Here is a 22,469-nt window from a genome sequence, read left to right as displayed (position 1 = left end):
TGGTGGTTAAACACGTTTTTTGTTTTTTAGGTGCACTTAACATCCAAAATCCAGTCATGTACACACACACTGACCAGGGATGACGGTAATCGTTTTAAGAGCTCGAAGAACTCGGAATGTCCTCAATGCCGACACATTTCCCAAATCCACAAATTCCGTCAAATATCTGGAATAGACACATCATCAACACCTTCATCTCTTATCATTGTCACTATTTTCATAATTTTTTTCACCTTTGTAATCATTCTAATCATCGTCACTTGCATCATCTTCCTTTAATTACTAAATGTTGTTTGAAATTTAACTATGAAGATGGAATATAAATAGCTTCCATCTAAAATAAAATATTTTGCTTTTACAGTTAAAGCTGCTTCTGAGGCTTCTTTTTTTCATTTTGCCAAATAAAATGAAATAAAATTACATCTGAACCGTATGCTGTCTGATTAATACATCAAATGTATGATTGATTATTACGCCATGCTGATGACCATGAAGTCCAGCCAATTCCACGGGTCTCTGAGGAAGGTGAAGTCTCCGATGCAGAATCCTCGAGACAAAACTTTGATAGATGCTTCAAATGTGTAGATGCCTGTGAACACATATCTGTTCAACAAGGAAACAGAGAAAATAAAAAACATAAAACTCATATCAGCAGGGTATTATAGCAGCACAGCAAAATCCCCAACTGGACTTAACACTGGATTTCTGACCATTACATATGTCTGTGTAGGTATCGGTCATCCAGGTCATGGTGGAGTTTGGAAAGAAAGTGACAGTTTTGTGAGGACATTTCACCTCTCATCACCTGACCATCTCACTCAGCTGATCAGGTTGGCTTGTATAGCAGGTACTAGTGATATTGTGTACATGATGGATGCATCACGTCACCCACTTGTTTTCTTACTCTCATGTCTCCATCACTCTGGAACAAGGTAAACCTGTACTCATCAGACCAAGTGACCTTCAGCACCCAGTCCTTGTGCTTTGTAGCAAACTAAGAGTTGCCTTCACATATACGCATGCTCTTACTTTCACGATTAAACAGGATTTCCTCTGCTGAAGTTTTACAATATGATCAGGATTTTTTTCTTATCACATTTCATGGAGGGAAATGAGAGTTTACATATATTCTTCCAGCAGAAATCAGGTTGCAGAGTGAAACGAGGAAAGTAAAGGAGAGCTGTAACACTTAATTATGATTTAAATCAAAGAAACTTTGATTCAGTTAGTTTAATGTTTGATTATTGTTTTTATGTGTCATGTGACTTCAACATGGTACTGTAACCACGTGCCTGGGGCGAACTAAACAACCAAATGACCAAAGCTGCTGAGACTAAGAATCGCTGCTGGAATACAAGAAGTCAAAAGAGGGAACGTGGGTAGTCCAAGGGTTTTTTCCAAAACCCTAACCCAGAGGTTCAGACAGGAGGAGAGAGAGCACGGGGAAAACACAGACATAACGGGCTGGGGAAACATGGAACAACCACAAAGGGAGACGAGGGCTCATAAATACACAGAGGGCACACAGGGGGAGAGAGAGCACGGGGAGAACTTAGACATAACGGGCAGGGGAAACATGGAATAAAACATAAGGAGAGGCGAGGGCTCACAGATACACAGAGGGGCACACAGGGGGTAAAAGCCACGAAGGGAAAACACTTAGGGAACAACACAACAGGGCAACTCAGGAAACATGGCCTAAATAGGGAACAAAATACAAACATACAAGAAAACTAAGAATACTGGGCCAACATGGCCCAGGACCATGACACAGAGCACGTTTTCCAGCTGTTGCAGGATCTTTCTCTCAGCTTTCTGAGAATCTCTGTGCTCACTGATAAACATGTCACGTGGTGTCATAGAGACATCTGCAGAGACCCACCCACGATTATACTCCAGGGTCTCAGACAGCCACAAAACATGAAAAAACCCCCACACAATAACCTGAAACGTGATGTCACTTTAGAGAGAGAGAGAGAGAGAGAGAGAGAGAGAGAGAGAGAGAGAGAGTGAGAGAGAGAGAGAGTGAGTGTGTGTGCGCGCGTGCATGAACTCACTCGACTGTCTTGCTCCATGCTGGTGGGTCACTCATCGTCATAAACGCACAGTTGGTCAGAATCGTTACCATAATGAACAGACTGAATAAAGTTTTATTTGTAAGAAAAAAAATGTCATCCTGTTGTCATAAAGGCATACTGTGACATTATGCAGGTAGGGTGCAAACTATCGTAAAGGATATGAATGAATGAGGACCTTGATGGCTAAGATCCTGAGTGGGTTGAATGGACTCAGCAGGTGACAGGCGGGTTCAGCATTAAACCTGTAGATCACGTTTCCTTTACTGAGCACAATGAAGGTCTGCAGAGAGACAGACAGGTGAGACACAGGTGACAGGCAGACAGGTGGTATGGTGTTTCTCACCATCAGTATCAAATGATAACATGTAGACTGGTTGGGTAAAGTCCCACACAACCTCAAATATCCTCGAGAGGATAAAGAACTGGTCCATTGTTTCAACCATGACAAAAACTGCTCCTCCTGAATCCAGTGTTCTAGTAGCAAATGAACTCTTGTCTCTGGTACCCTGACATAAACAATTCCAGGAAAACTCAAGACGCTGTATAGGTGGAGCATCCACCCTCCAGTTCTCTTTCATAATGATGGGGACCACCTTCCCAGTCTGCCAATCCAGAGGAACCATCCCAGAGCTCCACATTGTGCTGCAGGTGTGTCAACTAGGAATGCCTTACTACTCAAGCTTTTCACAATGAGTACCACCTCATAAAATATATGGCTCTTGGAGTACTATCCTTATCAATTACATTAAAGTACAGTAGTATCGGCCTAATAAACACCAGATACAGTTTACACAGACAATTTTCTTATGAATGTTATTTATTTTAACTGTCATAAACAGGATGTGACGAGTGATAATAATAACAACTGTACTGCATTAAACCATTCACAGAGGGTGGAATATCCGATCATTAAGTGATGACCTGATGAATCCTGCTTCTGGGTCCAAACCACTCTGCATTTATTAAGGCTGTTGTGTTTTTAGCGTGTTCTCTTTGTATCTTGTTTTATTTAATCTAAAACAGTCAGTGATCACTGTCGGCCTCTCTCGGATTTTACCATTACTATTCATTTTTTAAGCTCAGTTTTTAAAACCTTACAATGTAACTACAGCCCAGCCCATGCAGCAGTATGTTAATGACTAACCTTCTATTGCAGTTGTTCTCCTGACTGAAAATTGGTCCATTAACAGCATCCTGCCATGTGATTACATTTGTTCCTAACCATCGGGAACCCTCTTTGTGTGGAAAAAAAATTGCATTCGTCCTCCAACTTCAGTCACTGCTGTTTGGTTTTCTGTCTTCATTTACGTTGACAGTGAGAGCACTGCTGGCTGCGAAGGTTTACCACTCACTTGCAGAAGAAGCAGATCACATTCTCCTGGCTACCAGGAGCTTCAGCATCCAGGCGATAGTTCCCGACTTACTGACGACATCTCCCGCGCCCCCACCAATTCTCCCGGGGGCCTCTGACTCATCGATGGTGGCTGGGAACGTGGCACCTTGGCACCGCAGAAAAGGGCTGTGTTTTTACCATTAGCGTGACTGCCCTACAACATCCAGGGCTTTTAGAAACTCATGGTGAACCTAATCCACCCTAGGAGCCAGGCCTCCAAGAAACTGCTTAACTGTGTCAGTGACTCACCTCTAGTAATAGGCTAACTAAGCCCAATTCCTTCCCTTGTTCTCAGACTCTGCTAGCTCTACAGAAGCTATGCCAATAGGATTCAGGATGCCCTCAAAGTATTCCTTTCTATGACCAAGTCAGCTGAAGTAAGCAACAACCCACCCTGCTATAAACAGTTTAATTCGAGCACCTCTTTCCCCTTGTGATATTTTGCTTCATCTATAGCCTGAGTTCCCCTTCGCCTGTCGGTACCTGTCAGCTGCCTGTGGAGTCCCACAGGCTAACCAAGCCCAATGGCCCAGTGGCTCTATTCCCCTCTGGTGTCCACAATGTTGATTAGGGATCACGAGAGGTATCAACTGCTTTGCAGCTGCATCTCCTTGCAGCAGCCTAATCAATGAAGGTGTAGAACATTTCCAGCACACCCCCATGATATATTTGGGTGTGCCAGGTGTGTCTGGCATCTGCCCCTGCTACCTGATCCAACTCACCACCAATTGGTGATCAGTTGGCAGTTCAGCTCCTCTCTTCACCTGAGGGCTCAGAACATATGGCCGTAGATATGATAATACAATTACAGAAATGTGTTGTACACTTATGGACATCCTTATGTTCAAACATATATTTCTTTAAACAAAAGCACCTTCTTCGACTGGTAGAAAGGATCCAACTCTTCCAGTGGGGTGTTGAGAAACTCAGGAGGTGGGTCTCCATATATAAGGGGAAGAGGTTTTCCGGCCTCCAGGTCACTGGCTGGTTTAGGAAGATCTTCCTCTGCAATCTGTGGCACAGCCAGAGTATGGATTATATGTTTTCAGAGTCCTGATTACTTATCCTTAGCTGATCAGTCAGTATATTATATACCTCAATGTTGTTCTCCTTTCTTATCTGACATTCCTTTTCTTCAGCTTCATGGCGCCGTTGGATTTCCTCCAGTGATGCTGGTGTGAATCGTTTAAAAATCTCTGAACCAATAGGGGGCAAAAGAGGTGCCATGTTGGCATCATGCAGAATCTCCTGAACTTCCCTAGTTCACCTGTCACCTGTAGGGAAAGAAAATGCAGGGGATTTAAGCCCTTCATTAGAAAGGAGCACCATGATGTCACGGTGAAACTAACTAAAAGCGAACTAAGTCAAACAAGAACCACAAGAAAAATGTGACTGTAAATAAAGTGTGAATAATTACGAGAATCAATCAGAAAGTTCACTGGTAATCTGAAATGACGTGACTATTAAAAATACGTTCTACCTTCCTGCCTGGAGCGTTTAAATGTTGTTCACAGCTCAACACTTTCTCTCATATTTTAGAGTCTTTACCTTGGGCCGGAGCTTCCTGCCGTCATGTGGTAGTTATAAGTAAAGCTAAATCAAAACTACAACATTAAATCAGAATGCAGTATCTCACTATACTTCACTTGAGCTTTCATGTTTTCAGTGTTGCTGGTGTTGACCCCACCCTTGCGTTACTATGGCACCAGCAGCTGTTGGGAGTCATCAATTTAACCCTTGGGTGTAAAATTACAGTGAGTACGATGACCTGGCTCATTCCAACACACACACACACACACACACACACACACACACACACACACACACATCCTTTCAGTGTTTCTACATGATTTTCTTTCATACCCTCTTCACCTCTCATTGAACCCCTACATTGTTTTGTATTTTAGCTGGATATAAACTCATCCACCGTGACTCCGACATGTAGCATGTTATAAAAACTTCTTTCAGTGAATATAATCATCACTATTGATCACACTGATGATTGACTACATTTTACAGTAGACTCAGCAGAGAAACTGCATGTCTCCCAGCTCGTCTGTCAGCTCAGTGACTCTGCTGGTTCCCACAAATATTAGGCTACAGGAAGCTTAATAGAGACGCTCACACACACTTTGAATCAGTCCAAAGAATTCATTATTACCTCAAACACTAAGTAACACCTGTGTTAAAATGTTGTTTCATCACATGTAAGAATAACAGATTTAAAATAAATGTAATAACTTTCACTAACATCAATCAGAACAAACACATTTAAAGCTTCGTTAACATTCAGCTCAAAACATTAACTCTCATTAAAAGTGCCACTGCTGTGGAAACACAAAACACACACACACACATGCACATTCATGAACATACAAACACATTAAAGCACAATAGGTCAAATGTAACCACAGAAAATCTGATGATGGCACAAAACCAGGCTTACAGTGAGAGCTGCTGTAGCTGCGTCCTCTGATTTAACCTGAAAGTGTGTGTGTGTGCATTTATATGTCTTTGTTTGTCAATGTGTGCATGTGTTTGTGTGTTTGTGTGAATGTTTGTGTGTCCATCAGTGACATGTCATTCAGCCTCTTGTTCTGGTGATAGCCGGCGCCACACACAGACTGACAGACAGTAATGTTTTGATTCACCACAAGATGGCATCAGAGACCACTTTACATCACTTTACATTCACAGTGACCATTTTAAGTAAAAAACCCATTATGACTAATAGTAATAAACATAATTCATGATAGATTAAATCTGACGTCTGTCCAGACTTTGTTATTCTTTAGCTCCTGTCCCGTTGTTAGATTTAGCTGTGTGTATTCCCAGGTGTCTCTCCTTGGCCCTCATCAGCTCTTGTATTTATTCCCTCAGTTTGCCTTAGTCCATTGTCACATCATCTTGTTTCCTGCTTATCGTACCTCCTATTTTGTAATTTTCCAGAGTTCAAGTCGGTTTCCTAGCTGCCAGTGTGTCTGTTTTTTTGGCATGTTGGTTTTCCATCAATAAAAGATTATGTCATTTGAATGCCTGCCTAACTAAGAGGTCTTCATTAAACCTGACATCCAGAGAAGTTCTTAAGTCCCCACATGGTTTGATCGTGTTCTGGTCCTAATGGTGGCAGTGAAACCTCACTGTTAATGCATAAGGCCGGAATTCACAGCAGTATGAGGACCTGATTCGTGACGTCTAACACGGATCAAAAAAGTCTGTTTATATGCAGATGACATTCTGATTTTGTGTTCACATCGACAACAAGCAGTTTTCCAGCACAAATCTTCAGCCTGTGAATCCAGAATATTTCATAAACTTCCCTGGAAAACATTCAGCTGCAGAAAAGGAAAAAGGAGATTTTATCAAGCTGACTGAGCTTCTTAAAGGCTTTCCTTTGTCCACAATCGAATCCCGTTTATCTGAAAAACTTTTTTTTTTACACCTTTAAGGAAGGAAAGGAAAGTCTGAGTGACTCCGAGAACAAAATACATAAATCAGCTCACACTAACACTATCAGAGGGCACACACCCACAGATGCATTAAAAGCAGAAGGACTTTTCTCTATCGGTGTGACACAACATCATCACACCCTGCTGGAACAACAACACAGATAACTCTGCGTGTGTGTGTGTGTGTGTGTGTAACCATAGCCTGCAGAATGCTGTTGGATGTGCTCAGTAACGTTTGGTATTTCCTGTCTCCCTCTTGGCTCTGTTGGTCTTTGAGCAGGAAGTGAATGACAGACTACAGCTGCAGACGCCTCCTACAGGCAGGGGGTGCTGTTCCACATTTCATTTTAAAGAAACATTTATTCAGTTATTTGGGAACTTAAACATCATACCAACTTGAACATCATAACAACCTGTTCCCCAAAGAACAGTCTAAGGTGTGTGTGTGTCTTTAAGTCTTTGTAAATCGGTGAGCAATATTTAAACTATATCGACTTTAAACAGCACAGCGTGTGACCACAGAGCACCAATATGAAACAGCTGACTGTCATGTGACTAATGTAGGGCCTGTCATTCAGTCTGAATTTACCACAATTTGCAGCAATAATAACAAATACACACACACACAGAGGGTTTCCATACTGAGCTCGTCTTCAGATCACCTTCTGTTGGTGCTCACCTCACTCTTTCTACTGATCCAAAACATGGAGGACAGAAAGTGACCACATGACAGAAACAAAGACTGCAGTCGTGTCCTGAGACTTGGAGCTACCTGAACAATCTTCATGTGAGAGACAGATGGGAGCTCCGATATGTGAGCGAGCTGCCTTCTGTTGGAATGGAATCATTTCAGTGTCTCACTCACTGTTTTTCTATTGCACAGAGTTAGAAGACTGTGTGATGCATGAGTACAGAGCTAGCCTATGTCTGACATTGCACACTAACGTTGACTTTCCCGTTAGAGTTTCTGACTCTTACCTCCGTGACGTGGTTTGCTTTGTGCAGAACCGTCGCTCACTGTTTACCACAGCTGTTTGAAGTTTTTATATTATTAGTAATGTTTTGTCTTTCTGTGTGTCATGATTGGATGGCTGGAACCTCCTGAAGATCTGAACAGCAAAGCTCTGCAGTCATCTACTTAAATCAATTCAGAAGTGCTGATGGCTGTTTTTGAACTGTTTAACGTCACCCCAGCTGGTTTGTGGTTTGTTGCAGACAAATTTGTCTTGTCTGAATATTGTCAGTGTCAAATTTTGCTGTGTGAGTTTCTCTGATTGAGACGTTCCCAAGTTCACTGACAGCAAGTTCAGATTCTACAATTTCTCTCTGAAATCTCTGCGGACAAGAACCAAGCTGCAGAGTCGAGCAGCTGACAGACACCAGCACACACACACACAAACATGCAGATACACACACACACACACGCAAACATGGAGATACACACACACACACACACACACACACACACACACACACACACACACACACACGTGCTTCTGTCTGTACGGATTCTGCGAGGATCACATTGCAAATCAGATGCCAAGAAACTTGTAACTATAAATCCTCCAACCTTCTGCCATCACGCATGTGTGCATGTGTGGGTGTTTCATTCAGTTATGCTTCTCTTCAACTCTGAAAACTACATTAAATAAAAACAGGTTATGCCGGCTTGTACACATACACGAGAGACACGAGAGTTCTTCCTTACTGATGTTTACTGTGCTTCTCTTAACATACACAGGTACACCGTAGAACTGGTGAATACAAATGTACAAGAAAACTATATTTCAGCATTAAAACATATTGCAATATAAAATTCACAAAATATAAACAAACATACCACTTTGGCCTGCAAGTAGACAAACCGGTGTAATTGGAACTTAGGACTTATTTCTTCTTTAACATTCACACGGCTAGACCGTCACCATGAGCAGCTTCTCTGACCTTACTTCCCAAAACAGGAAGTAACCTCTGCTCTTACCTTATACTTACAAAATTAACCGGTTATTTTCCATGTATCAAATTAACTGTACACCAATCCGGTATGCAAAAAAAAAAAGGAAAATGTTTATGCTCAACATAAAAATAAAACATACAAAATAAAATGCGTTAATTACATTATCATTACAAGAGCTGGTCAAAATGTGGTCAAATACTAACATTTCACCAACTGTTACACAGGTTATAAATTAACACAACAAAGAGGCAGGTAAAAATGAATGGCAAAATACTCAAATAAGGAAAACAAAACAGGATGCCTCTGTATTTTCTCCCGGAGCTCAGGCTCTGGAAGACAAAGCAGGAAGATTTTAAGAGTTGGGATTAACAGAGGTTCTTATCAGTTTTGTTCCACTTATGGAGGATTGTATGTATCCTCATTTCCTGCCTCTAAATACAACCTGCTGTGTCCTGCACTAAACTATTCAGTGTGAACATATCAGTGTCAGGGTTCCTGGGTCGGTGACCCAGTGTTTTCAGTTTTGTTCATGTTCAGTTTATTTTTCCACTTCCATGTGCTCACTTCCTGCTTTTCCTGTGTCAGCTCGTCTTGTGTCATTAGCCAGATTATGTTCAGCTGTGTACTCACCGGTCTCTCATTATCATGCTCATCAGTCTGTGTATTTAAGCCCTCTGTTTCTACTCGTTCACGGTCATGTCATTGATGTTGTTCCTGTCGCGTGTTCAGTTCAGTCATCCAGCCAGTTAGTCTACCAGTCCGTTAAGTTCAGCCAGCCGTCCTATCATCTTTTGTCTCCATGTTCAATAAACCTCATTCTGCACCAAGAGTCCTGCGTGTGGGTCATCTCTTCCTCGCCTCCGCACACAACCTCTGACAATCAGGCTCTGTGAGATTAGGAAACTGAAGAAAATCTCAAAGATATGTTAGAAGAAATGTGCAAAAATAAGTTTATTACAGGAAAATTACCTCATGATATTTACCGAGCAAAGCCACTGACAGATGAGAAACTATGAAATCGTTGTTTTCCTTAATTTTATCCATGTATCTATTTAACTGTAAAGTGTTGTGTCATTCATTAGTTAACCTGGCATGCAATTTTTAATAATGCCGGTACACAAGGTGTCCCCGCAATTTAACACAATTTAAAACAACGTGTTATTTAATAGATGTCTGAAAAAATTTGTTTATTTCAGTTTTATTATTTCTTGATATTTTTTGCTTCTAAGACCAGCGTCTCCTGATCCTAGGCGACAGATAAGAGAGACCTTGATCAGGATTCACACTAAACAAAATAAGTTTAACTCTAGAAGACGTTTCTGAAACTAAGATTGTATCACTTAATGTTACTATTGGTGGCTTTAACTGATACATTTGATATGATGTTAGCCAATTTTCCCACTCTATCACACTGATGGTTTAAAGACTTTGCCCATTAAAAGGCTGCCATCTCCTGGTTAGTGTAACGTTAGCCCCATTTTCGTTGTGGTTTAGTCTGTGTCATTCACTCAGAAACACTCAGTTGTCTTTTATGTATTCAGCTTGTGAAGAAGACGCCATGATTAGTGGGCCTGAATGTATTCAGTGATTATCTGTTGAAAATGACAACAAATAACTTTTTAGTTGTCATCTTAAGGTCGTGCTTGTGGCACCATGTGGGGCAGTTTGCAGGTTAAGCTGCAGGATTTTGGAATCCTGTTTTCGGTGAATTCTGTTAACCCTTAAAGTAGAGCTTCCCAAAGTGTGGGGCCAACCCCCTACAGGGGGCGCAGAGCCATTGCAGGAGGGGCACTGTATGAAAAGGAAAATAAATAAATAAACGCTTGGACACTGCTAGCATAATGGACAGGTTTGTGACGGGGCTCCCCAGGGCTCTAGACTAACTTTTTGCCATGGGGGCACCGGTGCGCCTAACTTTAAAAAAATAGGTGCACCAGCACAAAAGTTAGGCGCACTCCAATTTTTCAACCGCATCACTTAACACCGCAGTTTTACATGTGCAGTTTTTTGGGGGGGAAATTGCAGTCCATACAGACAACATTCACTTCTGAATGATTAACAGTCTTGTGCTTAAAGTGCTTTGTCAATATTGTAGAAAATGTCAAACTTAATCATCATCTCGGCCTCCTCTGACGACCTTTTTGCTGCTGTCCGCTGCTGAAAGGCAGTGGTAGAGGGACACTTGGGCAGTGTATTTATTGCAGCATATAATGTGTTTTCTGGATACACTGTGCTTTTTCAGCATTCACAGATTGATGGCACTGTGTCAGAGCACTGGCTATGAATTTCAGACAGATCAGGCCTTAACATAACAAAAAAGTTATCAATACAGGGAGTGCAGAATTATTAGGCAAATGAGTATTTTGTCCACATCATCCTCTTCATGCATGTTGTCTCACTCCAAGCTGTATAGGCTCGAAAGCCTACTACCAATTAAGCATATTAGGTGATGTGCATCTCTGTAATGAGAAGGGGTGTGGTCTAATGACATCAACACCCTATATCAGGAGTGCATAATTATTAGGCAACTTCCTTTCCTTTGGCAAAATGGGTCAAAAGAAGGACTTGACAGGCTCAGAAAAGTCAAAAATAGTGAGATATCTTGCAGAGGGATGCAGCAGTCTCAAAATTGCAAAGCTTCTGAAGCGTGATCATCGAACAATCAAGCGTTTCTGTCATGGTCCTGTGGCCATGACTCAGTGACTTTGTGTTTATGTTCTTTATTGTTATTACTTTCATTATTATTTGTGGCTGTTTTGGGATGGTTTGTGTTTGGGATTTTAGATACTGGGTTCTGGGTTTGTGCTCCCTCTATTGGTCCCTGGTGTTAGTGTTCCCCTGTCTCGTCAGGTTAATCAGGTCCAGCTGTTTCCCCCACCTGTGTGTGATTTCCCAGTGTCTCTCTGTGTACTTATAGTGTGTGTTTTCCTCTGCTCCTCGTCGCGTCGTCTGTGTTCACACCCTGTGAAATTCCCTGCGTGCTCTCCCTGCTGTTTCTCACTTCGATGTTCAGGTTTGCCACTCCTTGGCTTAGTTTCTCCCAGTTTAGTTCATCCTTAGTTCTGTTTGCCATCTCCACTTTATGTTTGGTATTGTTAATAAATCACCCTCACGTCTGAATAAGTGCTGCATTTGAGTCCTCCTTTCCACCCTTCACACGGCCGCTGACCCGAGCCGTGACAGTTTCATTCAAAATAGTCAACAGGGTCGCAAGAAGCGTGTGGAAAAACCAAGGCGCAAAATAACTGCCCATGAACTGAGAAAAGTCAAGCGTGCAGCTGCCAAGATGCCACTTGCCACCAGAGCTGCAACATCACTGGAGTACCCAAAAGCACAAGGTGTGCAATACTCCGAGACATGGCGAAGGTAAGAAAGGCTGAAAGACGACCACCACTGAACAAGACACACAAGCTGAAACGTCAAGACTGGGCCAAGAAATATCTCAAGACTGGTTTTTCTAAGGTTTTATGGACTGATGAAATGAGAGTGAGTCTTGATGGGCCAGATGGATGGGCCCGTGGCTGGATTGGTAAAGGGCAGAGAGCTCCAGTCCCACTCAGACGCCAGCAAGGTGGAGGTGGAGTACTGGTTTGGGCTGGTATCATCAAAGATGAGCTTGTGGGGCCTTTTCGGGTTGAGGATGGAGTCAAGCTCAACTCCCAGTCCTACTGCCAGTTTCTGGAAGACACCTTCTTCAAGCAGTGGTACAGGAAGAAGTCTGCATCCTTCAAGAAAAACATGATTTTCATGCAGGACAATGCTCCATCACACGCGTCCAAGTACTCCACAGCGTGGCTGGCAAGAAAGGGTATAAAAGAAGAAAAACTAATGACATGGCCTCCTTGTTCACCTGATCTGAACCCCATTGTGGTCCATCATCAAATGTGAGATTTACAAGGAGGGAAAACAGTACACCTCTCTGAACAGTGTCTGGGAGGCTGTGGTTGCTGTTGCACGCAATGTTGATGGTGAACAGATCAAAACACTGACAGAATCCATGGATGGCAGGCTTTTGAATGTCCTTGCAAAGAAAGGTAGCTATATTGGTCGCTGATTTGTTTTTGTTTTGTTTTTGAATGTCAGAAATGTATATTTGTGAATGTGGAGATGTTATATTGGTGTCACTGGTAAAAATAAATAATTGAAATGGGTATATATTTGTTTTTTGTTAAGTTGCCTAATAATTATGCACAGTAATAGTCACCTGCACACACAGATATCCCCCTAAAATAGCTAAAACTAAAAACAAACTAAAAACGACTTCCAAAAACATTCAGCTTTGATATTAATGAGTTTTTTGGGTTCATTGAGAACATGTTTGTTGTTCAATAATAAAATTATTCCTCAAAAATACAACTTGCCTAATAATTCTGCACTCCCTGTAGTTCTTTTCATCTTTTCTTGTTACCCACAGCTACATCTACTTCTGTCAGGCCTAGGCTGCTCACTAGGGCTGGGTATCATCACTGATTTCTATAATCCATTCGATTCCGGTTCTCAACATCCTGATTCGATTCAATTTAGCCTCAGACAGTCAGAAATATTATAATTCTGATCATTCATCAGTACTGATACATGTGAGACTTCATCAGAATTGTGAACATCACTGCAGATGCCTTTGTGTCAAAGTAACTGAGAATAAAACACAAAAAAATTTAAAAAGTTAGAATTTCTTCAGTACTGAACAGCAGAAATTAGGCTTTCTTGTCCGAGGTCATTTAAGTGAAAAAAGGAAAAAGAAAAAGACAGCGGCCGACAGCGCTGTAAACAACGGTACACTGATGGGTAATAAGCGAATGAATAATGCAAAAAACAGAGATTTGAGACGGGAAACTGTTTTTGAAGTACAGGGAGAGAGAGAGAGAGAGAGAGAGAGAGAGAGAGCTGTGCATGAAGTGTGATTTTTATCGTGGTGGAAGCAAAACAGCAAAACTCAGAGGGAATTCATGACGACATTTATCAAATATGAAGCGTAGTTTGCTGCTTCTTTTGCTGCTGGCTCGGTGAATTTTGGTTGGAGAGACAAAACCTGCAGCTCAGAATCAGCGCAAAAAGACGTAAATACAGAGCAGACCCGACGCATCAGAATCGCTAAGCTCCGACAGCGTGTCTGTCTGCGGGCCGTCGGGTGAGAAAGCTGAGAAAGACAAAGCTGATTCTTATGTGTCGGGTCCGCTCTGTATTTACGCCTTTGTGTGGAATCCGTGTACCTGCTCTCATTTGCTGTTTGGTGGTTGTTGAAATAGTTTTTTGAGCTTTAATCTGAGAATCTGGCATTTCTGGCAAAACACAGTTATATTTAAAATTCAATTCAGGATTTAATGAATCGGTATCGCTTTATTCAAGCTACTTACCTCCCTCTTCCACCTGCACTTTCAACTGGACCATGGCCAATCAGAGAGGTCCCGCCCCTGACTATCTCTGATTGGTTTAGTCCATGATAGGGGCATAATGTGTGTCTGTTGTTGACCACACGGAGAGTTGCAGAGATTTATTTATTTATTTTTTTGTTACCCGAACAGTTGGTTGCACCGGTGCGACCAAATTTTTTTTTAGTCGCACCACTGAAAAGTTTGGTCGCATTTGTGACCAAATTGGTTGCATTCTAGAGTCCTGGGGCTCCCACACAAACACAATACAGGAGATGAAGCATCGCTGAATATGTTTCCAAACCAACTTCATTCTAAGCCAAAGACTAGAAAATATGGTGAAGCATGTCTGCCCTTTGGCTTCACCTGCACAAATGCCAAGGTAGGTCTCCCTGCAGAATTGGTTTTCCTTGCGTCGGGAACACGCGCTGGGCTCTTCAAATCACGGACAAACAGAGTCCCACAGCTGTTTATGTTTTTGAACCCATTTTGCACAAAGAGGCACATTGATAGCAGTGTTGAATATTATTACACAGGAAAAAAAACAACTACAACTAAAATAATCACACCGTGACACCTCTGCCTTTCTAAATGTATATGTAAGCGTGTAAAACCTGCAGATTGTCAGATTAACAGTATTTTGTCTCTATCTGCCATTCTGCAATTCATCTCATGGTAAATGGCCTGTATTTTATATAGCGCTTTACTAGTCCCTAAGGACCCCAAAGAGCTTTACATATCCAGTCATCCACCCATTCACACACACATTCACACACTGGTGATGGCAAGCTACATTGTAGCCACAGCCACCCTGGGGCGCACTGACAGAGGCGAGGCTGCCGGACACTGGCGCCACCGGGCCCTCTGACCACCACCAGTAGGCAACGGGTGAAGTGTCTTGCGCAAGGATACAACGGGGCTCGAACCGGCAACCGTCCGATTACAAGGCGAACTCCCAACTCTTGAGCCACGATCGCCCCTGTAAACATGTAAACAATAACGTGGTGCACAGCGTGACGTGAAAAAAAGGCACATACCTTTGACATTGCGTGACGAACTCTGTATTCCTCGTCCACACGTAAACGCAAAAAAGGAGTTAAAAAAAAACCTGTTTTCGGTGATTCGAAGCGCAGTTTACGTGTGGTTTACCCGTGTAGAATCAGAATCAGAATCAGAATGGGGTTTATTGCCAAATGTTGAGCAGGTTTACAACATTAGGAAATTGCTGCGGTGCTTCAGTGCAAACATAGTGTCATAAATAGCACTTAAATAGACATGGAAAAAAATAAAAGTAGGGATAAGAATTAAAAGTGCTACGTGGGAAGATATGTGCATGAGATATACATGAGATATATACATGAGAATAAGAATTAAGAGTGCTACGTTGAAAGATATATACATGAGTGCAGGTGGTGATCAGTGCCAAACATGGAATGATGCAGTGAACACAGCGTAGGGTCATGTGTTAGTGGTGGGAACAGTCATATGGTTATTGTTCATGTGTCCAACAGCAGAGGGGAAGAAACTGTTCTTATGGCGAGAGGTTCTGGTGCGAATGGACCGGAGCCTCCTGCCTGAGGGGAGCAGGTCAAACAGACTGTGTCCAGGGTGAGAAGGGTCAGCTGAGATCCGAGCTGCACGCCGCAATGTCCTGGAGGTGTACAGGTCCTGCAAAGATGGGAGTCTGCAGCCAATCACCTTCTCAGCAGAGCGCACAACACGCTGCAGTCTCTGTTTGTCCCTGATAGTGGCTCCAGCGTACCACACGGTGATGGAGGAGGTGAGGATGGACTCGATGATTGCAGTGTAGAACTGCATCATCGTCCGTGTTGGCAGGTTGAATTTCTTCAGCTGCCTCAGGAAGTACATCCTCTGCTGGGCTTTCTTGATGACGGAGGTGATGGTGGGCTCCCACTTCAGGTCCTGGGTGATGGTGGTACCCAGGAAGCGGAATGAGTCCACAGAGGTGATGGGGGTGTCAGTCAGGATGATGGGGGGAGTGGGGCTGTGTGCTTCCTGAAGTCCACAATAATCTCCACTGTCTTCTGGGCATTCAGCACCAGGTTGTTGTGGCTGCACCAGGACACCAGACGTTCAACCTCCCTCCTGTAGGCAGACTCGTCCCCGTCCGAGATGAGTCCAATAACGGTGGTGTCATCTGCAAACTTGATTAGCTTGACAGACTGGTGGGTGGAGGTGCAGCAGTTGGTGTACAGGGAGAAGAGCAGAGGAGAAAGAACACAGCCCTGAGGGGAGCCGGTGCTGATGGTCCGGGAGTCCGAGACATTCTTTCCCAGCCTCACATGCTGCTTCCTGTCCGTCAGGAAGTCAGTGATCCACCGGCAGATGGGATCAGGCACATTCATCTGGGAAAGCTTGCCTCGGAGATGGTCTGGAAGGATGGTGTTGAAGGCAGAGCTGAAGTCCACAAACAGGATCCTGGCGTAGGTTCCTGGGGAGTCCAGATGCTGCAGGATGAAGTGTAGGGCCATGTTGATGGCGTCGTCTACAGACCTGTTGGCTCTATATGCAAACTGCAGGGGGTCCAGGAGGGGGGCCGTGAGGGTCCTGAGATGGGAGAGAACTAGGCGCTCAAAAGACTTCATGACCACAGATGTCAGAGCCACGGGTCTGTAGTAATTTAGTCCAGTGATCCTAGGTTTCTTGGGGACAGGGATTATGGTGGAGGACTTGAAGCAGGAAGGCACATGACATGCCTGCAGTGAGGAGTTGAAAATGCCAGAAAACACTGGGGCCAGCTCGTTTGCACAGTGTCTGAGGGTGGCAGGAGACACACCGTCTGGGCCGGGAGCTTTTCGAGCATTCAGACTCTTAAACTGCTTCCTCACATCTGCTTCATGAATATGAAGAGTTGTGGTGGGAGGAGGTGGTGTGAAATCCTCTTTTGTGTGGGGTGAGGAGGGGGGTGTTGTAGGTGAACGGTTTGAAGGTGGTGATGGCTCTATGGAGGGGGGAGAGGTGGGGGAATTAGTGTCCAAAGTGTCTCTATTGTTGGGGCCGTTGGAGGTGTGAAGGCTGCCTGATGGCTCGTCAAAACGGCAGTAGAAGTCGTTTAGGTGTAGGTGTGGACGTAGCGTAAAAGAATTAGTAGTGTATTTTATTACTACCTGTAATTTATTGCAGTTTACTTGTATTTGCTTAATTGTTTACTAAATGTTTCAGGTGTTAAATAAACCGCAATGGAGTAACAAAATATGGGTGTGTGTGGTTGGAGGATGTGTTTGTGGTGGGGGGAGGGGGGGGGAGCAACATTTTTCTTGTAAAACTAAGGGGGGCCCAGCAAAAAACGTTTGGGAACCACTGCCTTAAAGTATGATACGATGGAATTATCAGTTATTTAAATAGCTAACATTAACTTGTTGGACGATTCATGCTTACCAGAGTTGACTAATGCTACTTTATTTGAGGTTGGATAAAGGTAAATTTACAGTTTACTAAAGTTAGTACTACTGTGAAACACACAGATGAACTTGGCACCAGTTTCACTTGTAGAGTTTTTTTTCTGTAAATGAAACACTCTTTCTGGAACTAGTTCTCCTTATGCTAACATTTAGCATCAGCATTAGATAAAGTTTATTTGTCTACATTTTTCTGCTCATTGGCACTGCCTGGTGGTGAAACCTGTGTAACACACCGTGACATATTTATCAGGTTAAACATGTACAAGATATGAAAGACTGACAAGAAGACAAATTGTACTCTCTATGGAAATAACAGCATTAACCAAAGTTAAGTTCATGTAGCTAATCCTGACTGTAACTGAACTTGCCTGACATCTACTCAGGCAAGTTCAAGTGATGTGGTTACTGTCGTATCTGTGAGCAACTGAACTCTCCATGTGTGAAGAGGCCAAGCATGTAAAGGTGCAGAGGCTGACATAGGTTAAATTTGTACCCATCAGGCATGGAAGCTTTATCTTCCCAATCTCTGGCTGTAGTCCTTATTTCATATAAATGTCATTAATATGTAGGGTTAATCTTTAGATCAGATTTTCAATTGACCCTGGTGATGTTACTCCTCACACAGTTACTGAGGAGATCCTTTCACCCTTTACTTGATCAACAAAAAAGGTAGCAAAAAGCTGAAGTGAGTCATGCAACATTGTTTGTTACGAAACTACTGTTAATAGTTACTTACGAATCCTTGAGGCCAAGTCCATAACATGTAACTGTTTCAATTAGATTGATTGTCATTTTAACTGACTTTTTTATTTTTGTTTGAATTTTATAGAATTTTATTTTATTTTTTATTTGTATTCTTTCACTTATTGTTGCATGTGTGTTGTTGCTGCCTGTGTTTGAGTCATTTCTGTAACTGTGAGACATCTGCTGCTGCCTATCTTGGCCAGGTCTCCCTTGAAAATGAGGTTTTTAATCTCAATGGGATCTTCCTGGTTAAATAAAGGTTAATAAATAAATAAATAATAACTGACAACCCACTGGAGGAGAAAAAGACATTCTAGTACTTCTAAATGAATACAACAAAGAACCAAAAACTAACAGCACCTTGTCAAAGTCATTCAACGCAAGATCAAGACATGAAACATGATGAACAAAGCTGAAAGTGCTACTGTCACATCTGCTGAGGCAGACGGAGATGAGCGATTGTGGTCCCAAATGCAGATGGAGACAGAGACGGAGAAGGCTTTAACAGAACACTGCACAACTACAATACAAAAACCTGAACCGCGAAACCTGGAACCTGGGAAACATAAGGGAGGTAAGCAGATGAGCCAACAACAGGAAAGACAAAGGACTAACCACACAGAGGAGAGCCAGATGGAATGAATCTGTACATGTAAATGTCTTTGACATATTGATTATGAAGAGCTTTGGAAAACACATCTGACAGGGTTATGTGTTGGGAATGAGAATGCTCTGGACTCTGACAGCCTCTGCTTTAGGATGTCATGGGTTTTCCTGGGGACCTGAACACTTGAATAAATTGTTGCATTCTTATTTACAAAGCCTGGGGCATTTATTGCTAAAGAATGTCACAGTAGCAGACCATCCATCCATCCATTCACTTCCACTTATCCTTTTCAGGGTAACGGGGGGCGCTGGAGCCTATCCCAGCTGTCATAGGGCGAGAGGCGGGGCACACCCTGGACAGGTCGCCAGTCTGTTGCACACAGAGACAGACAACCATTCGCGCTCGCATTCACTCCCGCATTCACACCTATACCTGCAGACCTAACCTACCCAACCCGGGCAGCAGCATAACTTATGTATGGAGTACAGGCCTGTGAGGCTAGAAGCTGCTAGCACACGTGATTAAACTATTGCACCTGTCGGTTCTCAAGAAAAGCTCGTTTTAGCAACCGGATATGTGATCATCAATTTAAACGAAATGTTTCCTGGTCAGAAGCTGCCACTTCATCTTATAGCAAACATAGCATCCTGATCTGACTCTAATAGTGCTAATGTGACCAGCTCAATGCCATTTCCTGTGGCAGACTCTTAACCTTTTGGTGTGACCCTCCTCTGTTAGTGCTCAGCTTTGCTGCAGCCACACAGGGCTATATTGGAAAGCAGCAGTTGTTGGTCCCAGCAGTTGTTAATATCTGATCCCTGATCAGCTTCTTCACTACAGTCAGCTGGCCTATAAATAATGTCTGCTGGCTTACCTTAAACTCTAAACCCAGTCAGTGCTTCGTCTTATAAAACCCAACCCTCTTTACAACTATTAAAGTCTGAGTCGCATTTAGGGTGGATAATGTAGCATAGTAATGCTAACCTCCATAATCACAAGGTGCTGCTGCAGTGTGCTGCATACACGAGATCAACGTCATCATCTGCCAGAAAGATGTTAAAGAAGGAGCACTCTGGTTTCTCCGACTTACACATTGGGCAGTAAATAAGAAGGCCAAAAAAAAAAAAAAAAAAAATCTGACTCCACTGTCTCTGCGTCAGCCACTTCAGATACTCCTGCTTGTTTAAACTGTGAGCTATTATCATCTTACGCTATCATTCCCTGAAGCATGTTTCTTGACACGTCATAAAACCATGGCAACAAGACAAATTTATTTTGCCTTTTTATATTTCTAGCAGCAAAAGCATGAAGTGAAACAATCAGAGTTCATCCTCATAATTCGAGCTTACAGACACTCAGTTAGCAAACATGCCAAACCTGCAAGCACAGGCCACTCAACTGAACATTCCTGTGAGGCTTTCACACAAGTTTCAAGTAGAGAGACTGGTCACTATAGGGGAAATTCAAAAGTCCAAACCTGCCTGGAAAGATTAAATGATTCTGTGTTTTTGGTTTTTAAAGCGCCTTGAGGCGACTTATGTTGTGATTTGGCGCTATATAAATAAAATAAAATTGAATTGAATCTTTGCATAAAAGAAGAGCAGTTTGGTTAAAGTGAGTCTACTTTTGATTTACTTTGATATTTTTTTCATTTAAGCTAAAAAGTGTCTGATGATGTGCAGATATGATGACAGAGGGTATCAGGTTAACAGCAAGGCAACAGGTGTAACACACACACACACACACACACACACACACACACACACACACACAGTGTACTGAGAAGCAGGACAATAACGAGGATCGGTTGTTTCAAAGTGAAAACTAAAGCATGAAATCCTGCTCTTACATTTAAATCAGAATCCAAAGCACTTTGAATCTTTGGTGAAAATTGTAATTTTAGACATTTTTTGTAAATTTTAAAGTTTTCAGACTAACAGATGAAAACGTGTCTTTAATTATCACAAAAAACTGCTCCATAAACAAATGAAAAGGTCAACAACAAACCAATGTCTTGAGTCTATAAAATCTTAGGTTTCACTTCATGTCCAAAAACATAAAGTTCAGACTCACCTGCTTCTGCTGTTTCTTCCACAATAAATCCAGTAAACATCAGTCACAGCACCATGCTGCCTGTCCGTATGTCTCTCTCCGTCTCAGGTCTTCTGGCCTCGCTTTACTTTACGTCTCTGGCTGAAACTTGAGAGGTCAGGTAGTGTGTCAGCACACTCTCACACACTCTCTCTCTCACTCTGTCACACACACACACACACACGTTCAGCAGTTCCCATCAGAACTTTATGAAATCCTTTCTGACAACATAAAATTATCAACCCCTCATTTAAAATAATAAAAGAGACATTTAGTAAGATCAACAGATTAATTGGTCAAAAATATATTTGTTTTTAAAGATGCATGATATATGACATGCATTCCTATGTGAGACATGACAACTGAGGAGCTTGAATCTAAAATGTCTCTTGAAAGCAGAATCTCACCAAGGCTAAGCTAGATTCAACGTAAGTTTTTGTCACAACAGTCATAAAAAGCTTTTATGCAGCCATGAGAGGAATTGAAAGTCCTGCAGCATACTTTCCCTCCACAGGCAGGCTGGAGGATTTTCCCATCAGACCTTGGCTTGAGCAGAATATCTCAGGAGATCAGATCATCTGTACTGCACAAACATGTCTGCCCCCTCCCTGAGCCTGGTTCTGTCTCAGGTTCTTCCTGTTTTTCCTTCCCACTGTAATCTTACGGGGTCATGAGATTTGGGGGATTTTCTCTGTATTATCGTAAGGTCTTTACCAGACAGTATAAGGCACCTTTAGGCAACACTTGTTGTATTATGGTGGTATATAAATAAAACTGAATTGAACTGAATGTTTTCCACTTAATAACACACTCCAACTTTAGTTTCCACTTGCAAGACTAAGCATTTGTCCCATCCAGTTAGAATATCAGGTACTTTAGTGGGAAACCAGTCATCCATATAGGATATATTCTTAAAACCAAACCTGTTAACTGACGGGAAAAGTGTTCTCTCGGAACAGTTGTAAGATCAGGAGGTTTTATGTTTGCGTGTCATTCTGTCTGTTAACACTATAACTCCAAACTTTTGAAACAAAGCATTTAGAGGTGTAGATTGGGGTCATGTTGATAATCAATTCAAATTTGGCAAATAAATTGACGGTTGCATTGGCGCCTTCAGCCATACCACTGTCTAGCCATTCTCCATGGCATCCAAGTTTTTATTTTCTTATTTTTAGTTTTTCAAAATAAATTGTTTTATGTCAAATTAAAAATTTTTTTTTAAATTTCCAGTCATCTTTTTAACATATCATCTAACATGAAATGTATTTTTTTTTGTCATGTGAAGGCTGTGTGCAGGCAGAAGTGGTGGTAAGGAGGGCCCAATGTGCAGACTCTTGGAGGCAGAAAGTAAACTGAAAC

At 42.3% G+C, this 22,469-nt stretch overlaps 1 protein-coding gene across 1 annotated transcript in view; it reads right to left on the bottom strand.

Annotated features, from left to right (window-relative positions):
- scn4ab (sodium channel, voltage-gated, type IV, alpha, b) overlaps positions 1 to 9,911 on the bottom strand; it is a 32,091-nt gene extending 22,180 nt beyond the window's left edge. Inside the window, exons 1-8 of the mRNA XM_082529405.1 lie at positions 9,508 to 9,911; positions 8,761 to 9,206; positions 4,567 to 4,745; positions 4,346 to 4,483; positions 2,241 to 2,358; positions 2,058 to 2,148; positions 475 to 603; positions 75 to 166 (exon numbers count right to left, since the gene is read on the bottom strand). Of these exons, the coding sequence (XP_082385531.1) occupies positions 75 to 166; positions 475 to 603; positions 2,058 to 2,148; positions 2,241 to 2,358; positions 4,346 to 4,483; positions 4,567 to 4,698 (700 nt within the window). The 5' untranslated portion in view covers positions 4,699 to 4,745; positions 8,761 to 9,206; positions 9,508 to 9,911. The remainder of the gene's footprint in view (positions 1 to 74; positions 167 to 474; positions 604 to 2,057; positions 2,149 to 2,240; positions 2,359 to 4,345; positions 4,484 to 4,566; positions 4,746 to 8,760; positions 9,207 to 9,507) is intronic.
- Between the last annotated feature and the right edge of the window lie 12,558 nt (positions 9,912 to 22,469).

This window comes from Aulonocara stuartgranti (assembly GCF_965226115.1).
Source record: "Aulonocara stuartgranti genome assembly, chromosome: 4".
Lineage (NCBI taxonomy): Eukaryota > Metazoa > Chordata > Actinopteri > Cichliformes > Cichlidae > Aulonocara > Aulonocara stuartgranti.
This window is presented reverse-complemented; position numbering and strand designations above follow the sequence as displayed.